Source organism: Protopterus annectens, chromosome 17.part0 (genome assembly GCF_019279795.1).
Source record: "Protopterus annectens isolate FY-2018-M chromosome 17.part0, PAN1.0, whole genome shotgun sequence".
NCBI classification, from domain to species: domain Eukaryota; kingdom Metazoa; phylum Chordata; order Ceratodontiformes; family Protopteridae; genus Protopterus; species Protopterus annectens.
This window is the reverse complement of record NC_056751.1, coordinates 701928910-701949163: the sequence shown is the minus strand read 5'-3', so window position 1 is coordinate 701949163 and position 20254 is coordinate 701928910. Positions and strand designations below refer to the sequence as shown.

At 44.5% G+C, this 20254-nt stretch overlaps 1 protein-coding gene across 1 annotated transcript in view; it reads right to left on the bottom strand.

The window, feature by feature from the left end:
* The window catches only part of LOC122791502 (nucleolin-like), a 666377-nt gene that overhangs the window by 602330 nt on the left and 43793 nt on the right, over nucleotides 1-20254 (bottom strand). Inside the window, exon 2 of the mRNA XM_044059243.1 lies at nucleotides 9177-9506. Coding sequence (XP_043915178.1) covers nucleotides 9177-9506 — 330 coding nt within the window. The remainder of the gene's footprint in view (nucleotides 1-9176; nucleotides 9507-20254) is intronic.

The window sequence follows — 20254 nt, the reverse complement described above, 5'->3', positions numbered from 1 at the left end:
CCCACCATAGGAATTCCTTTTGTAGGCATGGAATGAGCGGTATGGTTGTCTCCAAGTTGTTGCTGTGTTCAGACCAAATGCTTTTTAGGTACCATTGAAGCTTTCTCATGTGTAGTCTTGCTAATGGAACCAGGAGAATGCAGGATGCCATGTAACCCAGGGCCTGTAGGAATCTCCTTGCAATCATCTGGGTGAGTTTTGCTAAACCTTTGAAATAATGAGTTAACTTCTCTTGCTTGTCTTCTGTCAGGTAAGCCATTTGAGAGGCTGTGTCTAGTTTGGCACCTAAGAAGATTATTTGCTGGGATGGTTGCAGTCTTGACTTTTGGAAGTTGACTGTGTATCCCAGAGCTTGTAGTAATCGTATGGCATAGTCCAAGTTTTTTGTCAACATCAATTTGTATGAGCTTGTATGAGGCAGTCGTCCAGGTACGGGTAAATTTGTATCCCCTGGAGCCTGCAATGAGCAATTACTGAAGCCAGGCATTTTGTGAATACTCTGGGCGCAGTAGATAAGCCAAATGGCAATGTTGAGAATTGATAATGCTCTGGCCCTGCAAGAAATCTGAGGTATCTTCTGCAGCTGTGTCTGATAGGGACATGCAGGTATGCCTCCTTGAGGTCCAGAGTAATCAGACAAGACCCCTTGCCCAGCATGGGAAGGAGTTGCTGTAGAGTCAGCATTTTGAACTTTGGTACTATGAGAAAGGTGTTTAATGCGGACAAGTCCAGTATTGGTCTCCATTGAGATTCTTTTCTTGGAACAAGGAACAGTCTTGAGTAAAACCCCTGGCCTTGTTCTTGTTGTGGAACTCTTTCTATTGCTTTCATTTGAGTCAGCAGAGTGATTTGCTTGATAGCCTCTGCCCTCTGGTTTTGTGGCAGGTTTGGAATGCCTTGTTTTCTTGGCAAGGTATGAAAATGGAACCTGTAGCCTCGGTTTATAATGTCCAAAATCCATTTGTCCTTTGTCAGTCTGTGCCAGTTTTCTGCAAACAAAGATTATTTCCCGCCCAAGGGAGCTTCTATTTGTTCCCTGGTAGGCGGAGGTAGAGGAAAGTCATTGAGATTGTGGCTGTGGGGCAGGAGAAACCCCTGCGTCACTTCTTTGGTTTCCTGGCTGCCATTGTCGTCCCCTGTAAGGGCCTCTGTATTGGCCTCTTCCTCGGCCACGTCTGTTTTTACCCCTTTGAAACTTTTCTGGGTTTGGAAAGGACCAGTTCTTTGAAGGCCAATTCCTACTGAATCTAGGGGGTTGAACCTGGAGGAAATCTTTCACCGTCTGAACTGATTTTGCTTTTTCTTCGATGGTCTTTAACACATCCTTAGCATTAGCACCAAAAAGCTTGTTCTTTTCCAAGGGTGCATCCAGAAGTTTTGCCTTTACATGATCTGGTAGAGGTTGATTTTTTAACCATGCATGCCTACGAATGACTGCCCCTGTCATAGCTGCCCTACATGAAGCTTCCAGTGCATCATATCCACACTGCAGGAAGTGATTGCTTACTTGTTGAGTGTTATGTACAGCTTCCTGCAAAGCCTTCCTGTCTAAAGGATCAGGAGTGGCTAATGTTTTTTGTAAATCTTCTAACAGGAAATCCTGATATTGTAACATATGAAAAAGGCAATTCAAAGCTCTCATAGATAAGGTAGTGGATGTGTAAACCTTTTGCCCCATCTCTAATGACCTAGCTTCCCTGTTGGAGGGCAATGGATTTTTAGAGGTGGAAGCAGAAACTCCTTTAGGCCCCTGTGAAATAGTTTCCAAATCAGCAGAATGGGCCCAGAATAAATGGGAATGTGTTTCTGGGACCCTGTAATACCTGTCTGGCTTGGCTGGAGCCGGAGGAAGAGAGTCAGGGGTAGCACTAGAGTCAGAAAATAAATCATCCAAAACATCAAGTACAGGTGGAATAGCTAAGGGCCTGTGCTGGGGCTTCTTTAAGGAAAGTCCTAAGGCATTTCCTGGAATCAGAATATTCCTGTCCTTGCCATTTGAAATGTTCCCTCATGGTATGCAGAACTTCCCCAAAAGAAATATCCTCAGGAGGGGAGGCCGAGGGAATGGAATCCTCTGCATCCGAGTCCTCATAGGTCTGGAAGAGCTCTTCCTGGCTATCAGAGTGGACAGAGCCCTCAGAATCTTCATCTGAAGGGATAGGGTCGGAGGGTTCAACCCGGGGCCTTTTATCAGAAGGAGGCTGGGATCCTCTCTCTGGATGGGCCTGTGAACCTCTAATCATAGAAATTAAGTCAGCAGCCATAGACATAATCTGTGTCTCTGGAGTAGGCTGAGGTAAGGTTTTAGTAGTAATATGCTTTGTTTTGCTGGATGTCTTAGCCCTAGTGTAGGCCTTAATAGATATGGCCATAGGAGGCCTGGCAGCTCCACATGCAGGAGTGACCTTGTCTACAGCAATGGTCTCGGGCATTTCCTCGGTTTCGGTATCCGGAGGAAAATCGATAACTGGCGGAGTGATGTCCGGAATCGGAGTCGTCGGTAATGCGGTGTCTTCAGTTCGGAGCGGTAGGATTTGGCAGAGGGAACCGGAGCACTCGCGGTAGGATTTGGCGTGGAGTCGGTGGTAGACGCGGGCCGAGGATGTCGGTCCCAGTCTTTTCACTTCTTGGGAGTTTGCGATGTCGGAAGTTCCGACGGCATGGTGTAGGCAAATTTATCGCCGAAAAAGTCTTCAGCGAACTCCGCCCGGCACCTGAGGGTGCGCTTGTTGAAGCGAGCACAGGCTACACAGGCCGAGACGTCGTGGTCTGGGCCAAGGCAAGGTAGACAGTAAGAGTGGAAATCCTTATGAGGTATTTGTTTACCACAAGAAAGACAATTGTTAACTTTTTCAGTAATTTCTGACATCGGCTGAGGCAAGAAAAGGTCCCCAACGGGGTACTTAGCTTTTTTGATGACTTCGGAATCGAAGAATACAGGAGCTGACTGACCAGCACTTGCGAACTGCTTCTAGCACCGCGCGGCAAGAAAGACTGAAGAAAATGGCGTCGGCTGATGCTTATGTACTCCAGCCGCTCTGACGTCGGAGAGAAATGCGACATCAGCCGACGTCGGACCCAGACTTTGGAATCCGGCCGACCGAGGGCTGCCTGAGGCAGGACAACCCACATGTTATGACTGCAGTTGCATTCTTGAAGGACATCCACACTTGCTGAGGCAAGGAGGAAGCAATGGGGATTACTTTTCTCCTCAACTGGAGTGCTTTCTTAAGAAATTTGTGGATTAGAGGCAGGAGAGGGCAAGCATAAAGGAGACCAGAGGGCAAAACATGGACTAGAGCATCTCTCAGTGAATGTGCTGAAGGGGAATTAGGCAAAGAACCTGCTGCATTTGCTGTTGAGCAGAGAAGTGAATAGATCGCAGCACAGCAGACCCCATTTGTGCCACTGACTGACACACACCACTCATGAGGCATCAAGATGGTCCTGCTGAACTTGTCCTCTAAGATGCTGGACTTCTAGGTATGTGCATTGCTATAAGAAAGAGGCTGGAGGATATCGCCCACTGCCAAACTCTTGTTGCTTCTTGGCAAACAGGATAAGATCTGGTTCCCCCCTGCTTGTTGATGTACTAGACTACCGAAATGTTGTCCATTTGATCAGCAATAGTTCCTAGTGGAAGAGAGCTCTGAAAGGCCTGCAATGCTAGAAGCATCACTCTCATCTCTAAGGCATTCATATGCAAATTGGTCTCTTCTAGGGACTATGTGCCTTGAATGGTCCATCCCAAGTAATCTCTCCCCCACCCTAACTGGGAGGCATCAGTGGTCAACTTGGCATTCGGGGGAGGAAGTATAAATGGACATCCTTGATAAATCTCATCGGAGTGTATCCACCACAGCAGGGATTTTCGGCAAACCTGGGATAATTTTATCAGTGTCAAAATGGATGTTGATAAGACCACTGCACTGCTAGAGTCCACTGAAGAATTCTCATATGAAGACAAGCAGTAGGTAGCAAAGTTATTGCAGCAGCCATCGACCCTAGAGCTGTGAGTACCATTTTTGCTGGGGGAGAAGGATGACAAAGAACCTGCCTGACATACGACTAAGAACTCTGTTTTGAGACAGAAGAGCTACACAATTGACTGTGTCTAGACAAGCGCCTATAAACTCAAAGACTTGAAGTGGATGAAACTGTGACTTAGCCATATTGATGTTAATTCCCAGAGTGTGAGATAGTCAGAGCAAGTAACCCCTGGCTCTTTCCAGAAGACGCCTGATTTGCATTTGGTGAACAGCCTGGGGGCTGTGGTGAGACCGAAGGGCAGTGCTCTGAACTGGTAATGACTGGCTCCCAGCCTGAAGCATAGGTATCTTTGAGGGCGCCTGTTCATTTTGATGTGATAACACACATCTTGAAGATCGATAGAATACATTCCAGCAGTCCTTCTATAGGAGAAGCAGAACGAACTGAACCGTGACCATCCGGAATTAGGAATTCTTTACAAAACGGTTCAGATAACAGATATCCAAAATGTGTGTCTCTGGTCTCCTGTTTTCTTTGGCAATAAAAAGAATCCTGAATAAATTCTGGATGCTCTTTGGTCTGGGGGGGGCCTCTTGGATGACTTTTGTCCAACAACTTTTGAATGTCTAGAGCTGCTAACTCCCTCTGATTGGGTGGAACATCAAACATTTTCTTCTCTTTTGGGGAACTTGTAAAAAGAAAATGAAATATCCTCTGGATACGACCATTTGCACCCATGAATCTTTTGTGATGGCTATCCAGGCTTTTAGGTGCAAGGACCCTGGACTGGGTCCAGAGAGAGACAGTCAGAAAACTTTCAGGAGCACTGAAAAGATCTGTCCAAGAAGGAATCCTGAGACCCTTGATTCTGCAAACTCCCTCTGCTGCGTGGGAGGCACCTTCCATTGTATCTATTCCTCCCTGCCTCAAAGGAAAAGTCTCCGTGTGACTCTTGGAAAGGTCCTTGAAATTTCTTGAACCACAACTTTTTACCATTGTGTTGATTCCTAGAATAGAGTCTCTGCGGGGTAGCAAATCAGATTCCCATGGCAGACAAGGTCTTTCCATCTTTCTCACTGCAGAAAAGCGTCACTATCTGCCGGCCCAAAGTTGATAAATCAAAGGGAGCACTGATGAATGACTCCTAGAAGGGTTCCGCAAAACCACACAACTGCAAACAGGCATGTCTCCTAATTGCTTTGCCTGAACCAATCGCCAGTGAGGAATCTTCAGCTGTATGCAAGATTAACCTCATGGATGTGCTGTTAATGGACTGCAGGGCGGCCAGTCGGGAAGAAAATTACTTTTCTTCCACTGCAGACAATGACCCAGGGGTAGAGTTACAGAGTTCCTTAACTAAGTCCCTTTGTAACCTAGTGAAATGTGCCAGGTAATTCAGCGACCATAAAGCAAAGGCTGCTGAAGCTTACACTTGCTTCCCAAACCTGTCCAATGCTCTAAACTCCCTATTAGGAGGACAGACAGTGGAGCTCTGTTCAGCTAGCTCCATTTTAGTAGCTACAGCACAAACCATGGTAACTACAGGAATTCCCTTGGTCCAGTGCTGTCTGTCAGAGGGAGCACTCAAAATCTTGTATACACATTTGGGGATCAGTTCCCCAAAATCCGGCTTTTTCCATGCCCTGTGAGAGATGAGGTCCATAAGCTCATTTGCAGGTGGGGTAATGCAAGACATAGGTGGTCCAGACCTGATGGCTTCCAAAAACACAGATTCCTCCTGGGAATGATCTCCAGGATGTCTCCAAATGACACATCCTCAGGTGTAGATCTGGGGACCCTTCCCCCTTTATCAAAATCAGTGTCATCTGTAAGGGATTTCTGTGGGAAATCCAAGTGCATTCTCTTGCATGACCTCTTCCAAGGAACCTATTCAGTGGGATGCTTTGGAAAAGTCTCTCAGAAGACGCAGACAGCTCCCTAGTGGGAACTGCTTGGAAGCTCATCCAGGTGGCTGCCCCTAAGGTGTAAGATGATTAGACTCAGACACAGGATCTGAGAAGGAAACAGGGAATGGATCTGACAGCACAAGAGTCAAAACTGTTCTGGGGTGAGAGATAACCCTCTTCATCACCTCGAAGGCAGGAGGACCAGGAGAATCCAAGGACAATCTAACTGGAGCAGGGATTTCTGGAGCAGAAGATCCAAGGCCCTCCCTGACACTCTGCTTAGACAGAGGAATCAGAGCAGAGCTGTCAAATGCCAAAGCCTCGAAGGGAACTGACTGTTCTGAAAGCTTTGGAGTCAAAGTCAACCCCCTGGATCCAACGCCAACACTTCAGCTCCGAGAACCATCATGCTCCAGAGGGGTAGGAGCCAATCGGATCAGGGAAGTCACTGGAGTGGAAGACAGAAGAATCTTCAGATCCAACGGTTCAACTCACAGGGATCTCGAATCAGAGGGCTCCGAAATGGCAGGTTGGATTGAAGAAGGAGCAATAACAGAATGGAAAGAAGATTTAAGGAAAATAGATCTGATGAGAGATGGAGCCAACAAGACCCCCATCTGGATAGGTGTTCTGAAGAATTTCTTATCATCCTATCCACCCCGCCACTGAAAAACTTCAGGAGGACCTAAAGGAGGAAGAAGTGGAAGGTGGCCTGGAAGACTTTTTAGGGGTCTCCCGAAGAATAAAAGATCTCAACCTTAGGGATACCAGCTCCGGGGGAAACCTTGGACTGTGGAGCCAAGGAAACTTGGTAACAGTAGAGGTCAAATCCAAAGACTTCAGATCTGAACTCTTTGAAACCTTCTTCGAAGTGCTGACTTATGAGATCACGCAGAGGAGCATTTTCGGTACTCTGTGGGCTCCTTTGATTTGTGAGAGGGGGTTTGAGCCCCTGATGATGAAGTATCAGAGGAAGGAGCAGAAGCTGGAAAGAGACATTTTAAGATAAGCTTGTTTCTCCTTGCGCTAATGGCCCTGGCATTAAAGGCCGCACAAAAGGAGCAGGAGGTAGCCAAGTGTGCCAGGCCCAGCCAATAAACGCACTCCCTGTGGCCATAAGAGCTGGGGATCTTATGCCCATGTGAAGTGCACTTTTTGAACCCAGTAGACACATCAGCCATACTGTAAAGCTGCAAATGACGGTGCCTACAAATAAAGGAAAAGGGAAGGAAACATTTTTTTACAGTTACACAGATATATAATACTGTTGGAAGAAAAAGGGAAGTTTTAATACTAACAACGGCATGACAGAAAATAAGTCAAAGCGCGGTAATTGAGGTAGAAGAGTTACCAACAATGGTAACTAAAATTACAAGAAAAAAACGTAATTCCCGGTAGCAAGAAAGTGTAGAAAGGAGGTAAAGGGCGGTGCAGTGGTGCAGCAGTTAGCATTGTCACCTCACAGCAAGAGGTTCTCTGGTTTGATTCTTGGCTGGTATGCCTTCTGTATGGAGTCTCCCTGTTCTCCCTGTGTTCATGTGGGTGTCCAGGTGCTTGGATTTCCACCCACATCACAAAGACATACATCTGGAGTGTTTCTCCCCAGGCCTCCGCTGAAAGTGGGCTCTGTCCCACTCAAGACTTTCCTGGTAAACAAATGTTAAATAAATAATTATAAAGAAACAAAGGTTAAAGAGAAGAAATACAAATGTATTCACAAACTAAACGCACTACGAGCTCAAGAAATCTAAATCTCATCTGAACCTGAAGGGCGGCAAACAAGATCTGAGATAACTCAAGAGTCGGATCCTAAGTGGCAGAGTCAGATCAGAGGATCGAAATCAAACCCACTCATTGATGAAGGAATGAAAATAACATCAGATCAAATAATAAATATGTTTTTGTGAGGAAGGGTTCTTCAAAGGAGGCTTATCTGTCACAGAAAAAGATGAAATGATAGCTCTTGCCCCAATGGAGACCTCTAATTTCATGAGGTGTCAAGGAAGTAATGACGTCTTAGTCACTCTGGCTGCTTATACAGTTCCCTCCAAAAGGGCTTAGCCTACAATCAGCCAGGGTGACTGTGGGAAAGGGGTTAATGCTTTGGGAAGCTGGCTGGTTGCAGTAACCTTAGCAGAATGCAACCCGAAGGCTACTGCAGCAGTGGGAATGACAGATATCTTAGTAGGTGCAGGGAATACTAAGGATGCATTTTCTAAGTCCCTGACAAGTTCTTGAACTCTTACCCTAATTTTTCTACTTGTCTGGTTTGTGTAGCATTTGTTAGAGGGACATCATATAACAAAAACATTTTCATTATTTATTTTTATTTATTTAACATTTGTTTACCGGGAAAGTCCAACTTGGAACAAAGCCAATTTTCAGAGGCGGCCCTGGGAGAAACACTCTAGATATGTCTTTGTAACAAGGGAGGAAACCCACATGAACACAGGGAGGAAATGCAGACTCCTCACAGAAGACATCCCAGCCAAGAATCGAACTGGAGAACCGCTTGCTGTGAGGTGACAACCCTACCGCTGCACCACTGTGCCATCATTACAACAGTCTGATGTTCTACAACAGACGTGTGTTCACTAATCACATGATGAATGAAGTGTCTCTAACAGCTTACTGTTACATAAAGTAGGGCCATCTTGTACCTAAACAGAATCAGTCAATGAGGCTCCATGCTCCTGTAAGTTATTTTTCAGAGATCTATCTCAAAATGCTCCCCAAAACATCATCACTCAATATGATGCACCTTGTTTCCTCAGAAGTGTGGAAACTGCTTCCACAGAGGCAACACACTAAATGACAATGAAAACATTATCTTTTCCCATGTCACCCAGTGCCCCCCCTCCCGATTGCAAGGGCATAGCTTTTTTTATTAATAAGATGAGCTGATCAACTACCCTTTTCAGGGACTCTAAGGTCTACAGCCTTATAACCCTATCTATTTAGCCTACTATTTCCCTTGGAGAATTTGCATAATTCTTCATCCAGGCACAACCGCTGTGCCTAGAAAAACAAAGTAAGGAAATGACAAAAGTGGTTGGGATATGGACTCATTGCCAGGAGAAGTGATACTTTGCAGTGTATCTCCTGAACACAGTGGTCTGGACATAACCGTAAAACATCTAAAACTTACAAGACTATTAAGTTTACGTGTAAAAGAAATACCAAACACATTTGTATTGAACTTATCTAGGTATGCAACTTTCATTTAAATACACAAAAAGGAAAAACAGACAAGACACAATCTAAACTCTGATCACTGACCTTTATGGGTAGAAACGTAAACCTTGCCGCTTTCTTCAGTTTTGGTAACACTTTTCGGTGCCATATAGCCATTCTGATTGCCACCATCTTTGTTGTCAGAGATGGAGTCCAACCCCACATGATCAGTTGCAGGGGATTTGTTTTTACTGATAACATTATCAGCAGGTGGTACAGTGTGGTGAACCTTTCTTGGTGGGAAACCTCCACTTGCTGTTTCTCTGGTACTTTCATCTGTAATCGACTGCCGAATCTCTTGATCAACTTTGAAAATGTCATATAAAGGGTCTTCCTTAATGAGGTCAGTGCAGCTCTCATCACAGTCCCAAGATTCTGTGTAAGGAAAAAATGTTAACAGTGATTATTTGCAGAAAGCTCAAAACTACTGATTTAGTACCAGCACAGCTGCCACATTACTCTGGTTTAAAGCAAGGATCTTTAGTTTCTAAACTTGTGACACCTGCTGCTAGGGGTAACTCACCCCACACCAACCCACCCCCTCATACAGATTATGACTAACTTGTGTCATGCTTGGCTTGCTCTTTTCTTTAATCAAACAACATTTAATGGAGTCACCTGAGAGTGATCACAAAAGCCACAGAACTAACACATAGCATTGCACTACATGAGTACAGCAATGTTTACCTGTTGCATTTCACACAGTAAAAAAACATTCATTCTTACTTCTACCTGCAAAAGCAGTTGCATATATATCCAGCATACTGAGGATAACCTAGCTTTACAATATGCCCTAGCACTGCCTGCAGCCACCCATTCAATAAAAACTGCAGAAAAAAAGAGAGCAAGCTGAAATAAAAAAATAAATAAATAAAAACAGTGCCAGCTGTAAAATGATGCCCGGTCCCAGAAACAGCTTCATGTACATTTTCGGGACAGAACCATTCAATGTATACAGTGACATCCAAGCACATCTTGGTGGGAAGTCTCACTGTCTAAAGTGTCTACACCTTCCTACTTGTGTACAACCACAAGCTGTCAGAAGTAAAAGGGTAGAATATTGACACCATTAGCATTGACTTGTAATTGTTTAAGCTTCAAACCTGTCTGATACCAAAAGATTAAGGTAACATTTGGGCTACACCAGGGTGTTTCAGGATGTTTTAATAAGGGTAATAATATACAAGCCTCTGCTCATCTTGATGGAGGGAACATATATATATGAAATGTACAAAATGTTCACGATTAACAGCTATAAGGATAATAGAAACCTTTGAGCAATTGCAGGAAAATGTAAGAAATACTATAATTCAAAAAAGTTAACTAATAAGATACATGTTTTTAATCTGTTTGCAAGAATTAACCAGTTATGTTACAGAAAATAAACAGTTAAAATAATTTATGCAACAGCAAGATGAAGGCCAGTCAGCTATTATTACGTCCAAGCAGTATCTGAGCTGTCAATGGACATCAAGAGCAAGTGGAGTTTTTTTTCCCCTTGCTGCAATGTTCTAAAAATAATTAGAGTAATACATTAAATGAAGGTGAACTCTGAAATCACACAGCCATAAAACAAAGGACGCAGCTAACCCCGTTCTACAGTAGCTACTGGTGCTACACCACAGGAATTTGGGGTAAAAGATGAATGGTCTGAGGTAAAACAAATGGCCACATCAGAGTCAGACATCTGCGGCAAATTGCTAGCCTGCTATTGTGGCAAAGGCTATTTGCTTAACTTTTTTTTTTTCTGTGGCTGGAAGAAAAACCGACCATGGGACAAAGTACAGTTTTGTACCTACCATAAATGTAGATGTTCGAGTGCTCATACAGCTGCAGTCATAACAGATGAGTTATCCTGCCGTCAGGTGGGTCCTTGGTCGGCCGAATTCCAAAGTCTAGGTCCGGTGTCGGTTGTCGTCGCTTCCTTCCTGACGTCAGTGCGGCAGGGGTATAAAAGAGCCAGCCGACGCCATCTTCTTCAGTTTTTCTTGCCCCAGATGTCAGGTGCCCCCAGAAGGAAGGCAAAACATAAACTTATGTAATCATGCAATGTAGAATAATCAAAAAACAGTAGTTTGCAAGCAAATACACCATAAAAGAATACCCCGAATAGGTTGTACGAGAAGGTGTTTGTCATAAGGCCTGTCCTAAGAGGGGATGGAGAGAGGGAAACCTGGACTGCAGCTGTATGAGCACTCGAACATCTACATTTATGGTAGGTACAAAACTGTACTATGTTCATCGTGCATACAGCTGCAGTCATAACAGATGGGTAGAATCCCAAAGCTAAGTAGGGGTGGCAGGCACTAAGTGGAACTAGGAGGAGCAAGGATGCCCTGCAAAACAGCTGTGGCAAATCCCGCTCTAGATTTAGAGTAAAGTGGAAGGTGATAGTGTTTGGAGAAAGTGTACACTGAACTCCAAATGGCTGCTTCCAAAATGTCCTTAGTAGGAACCCCCCCAGAGGAAAGCTGCAGAGGCAGCTGTAGCCCTTGTGGAGTGGGATCTGATGCTTGAAGGCACAGCTTTTCCATGAAATGAGTAACAAAAACGTATGCAGTGGGCTATCCATTTTGAGATTGTCTGTTTGGAGATAGCCTTTCCTTGAGCACCTGTAGCATAGGACACAAAGAGTTGCTCGGATTTCCTGAATGGCTTTGTCCTGTCCAAATAATAACGAAGTTGTCTGTGAATGTCCAAGGAATGCAGTAGTCTTTCCCCTTTGTTTTGTGGGTTAGGGTAAAAGGTAGGTAAGTGAATAGTTTGATTCAAGGCTACACTGGATACTACCTTTGGCATAAAGGTAGGGTTGGTTCGTAAGGAAACTCTGTCCTGATGGAAAATGATGAAAGGTTGCACAGCCATGAGGGCCTGTAGTTCCGAAACCCTGCGTGCTGAGGTGATAGCCAGAAGGAAGGCTGTTTTCCATGACAAGTACTGTAGTTCTGTTGAAGCAGCTGGCTCAAATTGGATGGTAGGTCCTTGAGCAAAATTTTTTCACTTGGTAATTTCTGTGGGTAGCAAAGAGATCTATGTCTGGCTGTCCCCATGCCTGAGTTATCATTGCGAAAACTTGAGGATGCAACTTCCATTCGTGTGGATCTGTCATATTTCTGCTTAGGCTGTCTGCCAGTGTGTTTTCCTTCCCTGGCAGGAATTGTGCCTGAAGTTGGATTTGCAATTCCAGAGCTGTGTTCCAAAGGGTCATGGCTAGTCTGCACAGGGGGTTATGAATGAGTTCCCCCCTGTTTGTTTATGTACCACATCACTGTGGTGTTGTCTGTCCTTATCAATAGCTGGCCTGGATGCAGCAGGTCTTTGAAGGCCATAATAGCATTTTGCACTGCTAGCATTTCCTTTTGGTTGATGTGTAAGTGCTTCTCTTTTTGGGACCATTTTCCCTGAATGCACTGATCTGTCATGTGCGCCCCCCAGGCATAGTCCGAGGAGTCTGTTGTGATGATTTGAGTTGCTTGAGGTATGCAGAAAGGGAGACCTATTTTTCTTTGGCATGCTTGAGCCCACCACAGAAATTCCTTTTGAAGACATGGAATGAGTGGTATAATTGTTTCCAAACTGTGGCTGTGTTGAGACCATATGTTTTTTAGGTACCACTGAAGTTTCCTTATATGCAGCTTTGCACATGGGATCAGCAGGATGCAAGATGCCATGAATCCCAGAGCCTGCAGGACTTTCCTTGCAGTCAGCCTGGTGAGGTTTGCTATTTTTCTGAAGTATTGAGATAGCTGCCCTTGTTTGTCTGGCGTGAGGTAGGCCATCTGGGTGTTTGTATTCAAGCTGGCACCCAGGAAAATTATTGTTTGAGAGGGTATTAGTTTTGATTTCTTTTTGTTGACTGTGTATCCCAGAGAGTTCAACAGTTTTATTACAAACGCCAAGTGTTTCAGAAGTATGTCCTTGCTGTCCGCTTGGATCAGGCAGTCGTCCAGATAGGGGTATATTTGTATTCCTTGAAGTCTGCAGAAGGCAATTACTGATGCCAGGCATTTCGTAAACACTCTGGGCGCAGTAGATAAGCCAAAGGGCAATGCAGAGAATTGATAATGGGTTGAACCTGCAAGAAATCTGAGGCATCTTCTGCAATCTTGTCTTATAGGGACATGCAGGTATGCCTCCTTGAGGTCCAATGTTACCAGCCAAGACTCTTTGCCCAGCATGGGAAGAAGCTGCTGTTATTTGAGCATCTTGAATTTTGGTACCTGTAGATATGTATTTAGGATGGATAGGTCTAAAATAGGTCTCCAATCTTTGTCTTTCCTTGGTACCAGGAATAGTCTGGAATAAAACCCATGACCTTGTTCTTTTGCAGGTACCTCTTGAATAGCTTTCATGTCCATGACAGCTGAAATTGTTTTTGTGCCTCTGCCCTTTGATTTTGTGGCAGGTTTGGCATGCCTCTCATTTTTGGAAGGGTGTGAAAGTGGAATCTGTAGCCTCTGTCTATAATGTCCAGAATCCATTTGTCTCTTGTGACAATATGCCAATTTTTTGAGAATAATGCCAGTTTTCCACCTAAAGGTGCTGCCATTAAAGCTTTGCTTGGCAGGTAAAGGGGAAAGTCATTGTGTCTGCTTTCTGAATGACTGTGATCTATCTTCTCCACCTCTTGGGGTTGGTGTTTGCCATTGTCTGGCTCTGAATGATCCTTGAGATTTGCCCTCTACCCCTCGGGCACCTGTATCTGCCTCTTTGAGGTCTGTCCGTGGCTGGAAAGGACCAATTTTTTGAAGGCCAGTTTCTGCTGAAATGTGGAGGTTGTACCTGCAGGAAATCTTTCACTGTTTGCACTGATCTCGCCTTTTCCTCCATTTTCTTTAGTACCTCCTCAGCTTTAACACCAAACAATACATCTTTTTGAAGAGGTGCATCTAGTAATTTAGCTTTGACATGATCTGGTAAGGCTTGCTCTTTGAGCCAAGCATGTCTACGTACGACAGACCCTGTAACAGCAGCTCTACATGAGGCCTCTAAAGCATCAAAACCACACTGCAAGGTATGTTTACCCACTTGCTCTGCACTATGCAACAAATCCTGCAACTCTTTTAAATCTGGTTGTTCTGGTTGTGTCATTTTGCTTTTCAACTGAGATAACAAAAACTGCTGATACTTTAACATATGGAACTGACAGTTTAATGCCCACATGGTTAAAGTGACAGAGGTATACACCTTTTTCCCCCACCTTTCCAAAGCTCTGGAATCTCTCTCTGAAGGTAATGGGTTTTTAGCAGTAGAGGCCTTAATTCCCTTGGGACCCTGTGAAATAGTTTCTGGGTCAGCAGTATGGCTTTTGTATAGGAACTGGTGTGAATCAGGAACCCGGTAATACCTGTCTGGTTTAACAGGAGCTGGAGGTAAAGAATCTGGGTTGAGGCTGGCTTCTGTGTACACATCATCTAATATATCTAAGACAGGAGGGATAGCCAGAGGCCTATGCTGGGGGAGCAAGAGAAAATCCCTGAGCCTTTTCTTGGAATCTGAGTAATCTTGGCCTTCCCAGTGAAAGTGTTCCCTCAATGTATGTAGGGTTTCCCCAAAAGAGTAGCCCTCAGGGGGGGAGACCGAGGGAATAGACTCATCTGCATCAGAGTCTTCAAAAGGAGAATATGTATATTCCTGGGTCCTCAGAATGTTCACGGGTAATAGAGGCTTGATCTGAGGAAGGGTCGTCTTCCTCTAATCTGGGTCTTTTGTCCGAGGGGGGTTGAGAACCCCTGATAAGAGTAATCAAATCCTCAGCCATTTTAAGCATCTGTTTTTTTAGGCATGGGGCCTTGAGAGGGGGTCTGAGGTCCTTGTTTTTTTAGTTTTCATGGCTGCTTTAGATTTTGTAAAAGCCTTAATAGAGAAGGAGGAAGGCCTGAAGACACCTTGAGAAGTGGCAGGTCTGTCTAAGCTCTGAGTTTCCCCGCCAAGAGTGGCGTCAGTATCTGTAGTCGGAATGGAGGCCAAGGAGCCTGCGACCTCGGGCACAGAAGACACCGGTAATGAAGTTTCATCGGTACTCAGGGGCTGCGTAGGCGCCTCGCTGAGAACCGGAGAACCTGTAGTCGGCCTTAGCGTGGTGTTAGTAGAAGTCGCGGACCTCGTATGTCAGTCCTTATCTTTGCGTCTTTTACTCAAAACAGGAGTCGGAGTATCCGACGACATAATATAATAAAATGTTTTACCAAAATAGTGATGGGCGAACTCCGCCCGATGCTTAATAGTGCGTTTGTTGAATCTAGCACAAAAACGGCAGGCCGAGACGTCGTGGTCTGGGCCTAAGCAAGGAATACAGAAAGAGTGGAAATTCTTATGCGGTATTTCCTTCCCACATGAAATGCAATTATTAACTCTGTCTGACATCGGTCTGAGGCAAGAAAAGTTTCCCCAACGGGGTACTTAGCTTTCAAGAAGACTTCGGCTGAAATATTTTCGTAAATCTCAGGAACTGGCCGACTGGCACTTGCGAACGGCTTCTGCTTCGGGCACCGCGCGGCAAGAAAGACTGAAGAAGATGGCGTCGGCTGGCTCTTTTATACCCCTGCCGCACTGACGTCAGGGAAGAAGTGAAGACAACCGACGCCGGACCTAGACTTTGGAATTCGGCCGACAGAGGACCCGCCTGACGGCAGGATAACCCATCTGTTATGACTGCAGCTGTATGCACGATGAACATCATATTCCATGGGCAACTGAAAATGGTGCTTGTTTCCATGGAAAGACGAGCAGCAAATGCTGGTAAAACTACTAGTCCAGAGAAAAACACAGTAAAAAAACAATTTCAAAACACTATGGCAGCCCCACAATGGAAAAGTGAACAGAATTTCTCCACAGAAAATGTGTTATCAGCTAGTTTACACAACTTAAAACCTGGCAGAAAAAACAAGTGCTCTGTTTAAAAGTACATTACAGTCTCCAGAGAATTTGTTAAAATACAACACTCCTACATACATACAAATATTTCAAGCATGGGCATTAATGCTCTTCTAGCTTGCCAATATACTAAAAAAAGAAGTTATGTACTCACCATAACATTCCATCTGAGTAGTTGTTCTTCATTTGTCTTCAACCTGTGGGTTATGGATCCATATCGGATCCGACTCGGCTGTATATCCAGCATCTGGTCTGAGCTCAAAGCTCCTCCCCTTAACCATAATGCCCCCGTCACCTTCCTCCCTTCAGATAAGAGTTTGCTGCCCAATCAATTACTTATACCCGACCCAAAAGGACCTTGTCACTACTAGAGAAGAAACGTTTGAGCAAAGAAAGGACAAAAGGCACCTCAAAGGTTTCCACCTTCTAGCCTTATATTGTGTGGACAAGGCCGGAGGAAGGAGGGGGGGGGGGTTGAAAATAATGAAGAACAACTACTCAGATGGAACATTATAGTGAATACATAACTTCTTTATCCGAAGTAGCTGTCTTCATTTGATCTTCAACCTGTGGGACAGAGTCCCCAGCTATTAAACACATGGGAGGCCCTCATGGAAGGATATTCCAGAGTACAGGATGCCCTGTTCCTGGATACGATATCCAATTTATAACGTGAGATGCAGGTATGAGATGAAGCCCAAGTAGCTGCAGAACAAATATCATCCAGTGAAACTCTGGACCAAAAAGCCGGTGAAGTGGCCATAGATCTGGTAGAATGTGCTTTCACCTGACCTGGCGGGGAAATTCTCCTGGTAGAATACGCCCGGATAATACACTGGGAAATGCAACGGGCAATAGTAGCTTTGGATACTGGTTTCCCTAAAAAGGATTTGGAATAAGAAAAGAAATGGTCAGATTTACAAAAAAGTTTTGTCATGTGCAAACAGAAACGTAATTGTCTATGTAAATCCAACAAATGCAATTTATGATCATCTGGTTAATGTTGGCCTCTGATGCTACCTTAGGAAGAAATAATGGGTTAGGATGCAAAGATACTCTGTCCTTATGAAAAATCATATAAGGGGCCTTGACTGATAGTGCTTGAAGTTCTGACACTCTCCTGGCAGAAGTACTGGCAACTAAGAATGCAGTCCCTCCATGACAGAAATTGCAAATCCGCCGAAGCTGCAGGTTCAAGGGTTGGATAAAACTAAAGCCTGAAGCAGTAATGTAGGATCCCATGGAGACGTAGGATCCTTCAATGGTGGTCTCAGAAGAAAGGAACCTTTAAGGAAGGTCTTGCAAAGCTTAGAGGATGCTAAGGAAGCCCTATTTTCCCCCACATGAAAATTGGAAATTGCAGCCAGCTGAACTTTAACTGTAGAGGAATTGGCACCTTGTTGAAAATTCCCTGATAAAAATTCTAACACCGCAGAAATAGGAGCAGTAAAAGGATCCAATGCAAGTTGCGAAGCCCATATAGAAAAATGTTTCCAATTGCTATAGTATACTTAAATGGTGGAAGACTTATGAGCCGCCACCAGAATTCTTTTAACAGGAAAATATAAGCTGGGATTTCTGATAATCATGGGAACTGGAGCAACCAAGCAGTGAGCTTTAGACTGTCCAGATCTGGATGGGGAATTCCTGACACATGAGAAATGAGATCCAGACCTGGATCCAGTGTCCATGAGAGAGCCAACAGATGAGACCAGAGAGAGGGAAACTAGACTTGGCGAGGCCAGAATGGGGCAATGAGGATCACAAAGTACAGTTGTGTACACAATGTAGATGTTCGAGTGTATTCACTGTTGCAGTCATTACATTTGGGTAATCTGCTAGCAGGTTGCCCTCAGTCGGCCTGAATAACAAAGTCTTGGGTCCTGCGTTGGTTGCTGTCTCCTCTTCCATGACATCAGGCCGTCAGGGATATAAAACATGCAGCCAATGCCATTTTAATCAGTTTTTCATGCCCCAGATATCAGGTGCCCCCCAAATGGGGAGCAAAAATATATAAATAAATAGTAAATATATATAAATGCACCTTAGAAACATAAAATTTACCTTCAACTAAAAGCAAATACACCACAAAGGCTTTTGAGTATAGTGAAGGAAAGAAAATGTATAGAATGGGGGATGGCAGGTGGGTTAACCCAGACTGCAACAGTGAATACACTCGAACATCTACATTTATGGTAAGTGTACACAACTGTACTATGTTCTTCGTGTTTCACTGTTGCAGTCATTACATTTGGGTAGAATCACAAAGCTATGGATGGGAGGATGGAGCTAAACAGCATTAGGGGCAACTACAAGGCCCTGCAAGACTGCAGTGGCAAAGCCTGCCCTGGATTTAGAGAAGAGAGGTAAATGGTAATGCTTTGGGAACATATGAACAGAGCTCCAAGTAGCAGCTTCTAGAATTTCTTTGGTAGGGACCCCTCTGAGAAAAGCTGCTGAAGTAGAGGCAGCCCTGGTGGAATGGGACCTGATCCACTTTGGCACAGGTTTACCATGGTGCAAATAGCAGAAAAGTACAGTTGTGTACCTATCATAAATGTAGATGTTACAGTGTATTCACTGTTGCAGTCATTACACTTGGGTTATCCTGCTGGCAGGCTACCCACAGTCAGCCTGAATTCCAAAGTCTAGGTCCGGCGTCGATGGCTGTCGCCTCTTCCCTGACGTCAGTGCACCAGGGGGTATAAAAGATGCAGCCAATGCCATTTTCTTCAGTTTTTCTTGCCCCAGATGTCAGGTGCCCCCATATTGGAAGGCTAAAAATTATGCCAATAAGTATGCATGCACAACAATAAACATTTCCTTCATCTACAAGCAAATACACCACATAGGTTGTATAGGATAGAGAAGTACAGATAAGTCCCAGCAAAGAAAAGGGGGATGGTGGAAGGGTAACCTGGACTGCAACAGTGAATACACTCTAACATCTACATTTATGGTAGGTACACAACTGTACTATGTTCATCGTGTTTCACTGTTGCAGTCATTACACTTTGGTTGAATCCCAAAGCTGAGGTTGGGTGGCTGGGTCTAAATAGGATTAGGAGAGGCTATAAGGCCCTGCAGAACTGCAGTGGTGAAGCCTGCTCTGGATTGAGAGTAGAGAGGTAAGTGGTAGTGCTTGGTAAAAGTGTGCACTGAACTCCAAGTTGCAGCCTCTAAAATGTATTTGGTTGGTACTCCTCTGAGGAAAGCTGCTGAAGTGGATGCTGCTTTGGCTGAATGTGGCCTAATGCCTTTAGGCACTGATTTGCCATGTTGTGAATAGCAGAAACAAATGCAGTGGCCTATCTATTTTGAAATAGTCTGCTTTGAGATAGCCTTTCCTTGTGATCCTGCAGCATATGCCACTAAAAGTTGCTCAGTCTTTCTGAAAGCTTTAGTTCTGTCCAAGTAGAAGTGTAGCTGTCTGTGTATGTCCAAAGAATGCAGGAGTCTCTCAACCTTATTCTGTGGGTTTGGATAAAAGGTGGGCAAATGAATTGTTTGGTTAACGGCCACACTGGACACTACCTTAGGCATAAAAGTAGGGTTTGTCCTCAGAGAAACCCTGTCTGGATGAAAAATGATAAAAGGTTCCACAGCCACGAGTGCCTGTAACTCTGAGACTCATGTTGCAGAGGTTATTGCTAGGAGCAGAGCTGTTTTCCATAATAAATTTATTTCAGCTGTGTTGGCTGGCTCAAAAGGTGGCAGTGTTAGTTTTTCCAAGACATAATTGAGGTCCCATGCAGGTATTGGTGCTCTCCTTGGGGGTCTTATATTTTTGGCCCCTCTGAGGTACTGTCTTAGCAACAGATGTGAAAAAATAGGTGGTTCCGTATTGTAATGAGCTGAAATGGCAGAGGCATGGATTTTAATTGATGAAAAAGATAGGCCTTTGTCCAGCATCTCAGTTAGGTATTGTAAAATCTGAGGAATATTTGGTACAGTCGTGTCAATTCCTTGTGCCTGGTTCCAGGCACAGAATCTCTTCTATTTTTCTGCATAAGATTTTCTGGTACTGGGCCTCCTGGCCTCCAAAATAACATCCATCACTGCTTTACAGAGAGTTGTGTTATGAATGGCTACATTATCCGCCATGCTGCCAGATATAGGGTCCCGAGTTGGCTGTGCCAAATCTGATTGTTTCGTTGAGTCAGTAAGTGAGGAATCAGAGGTAATGTCCAGGCTGGGCCTTGAGACAAGCTTTTTAGGATTGGATACCAGTGCTGGTGGGGCCAGTC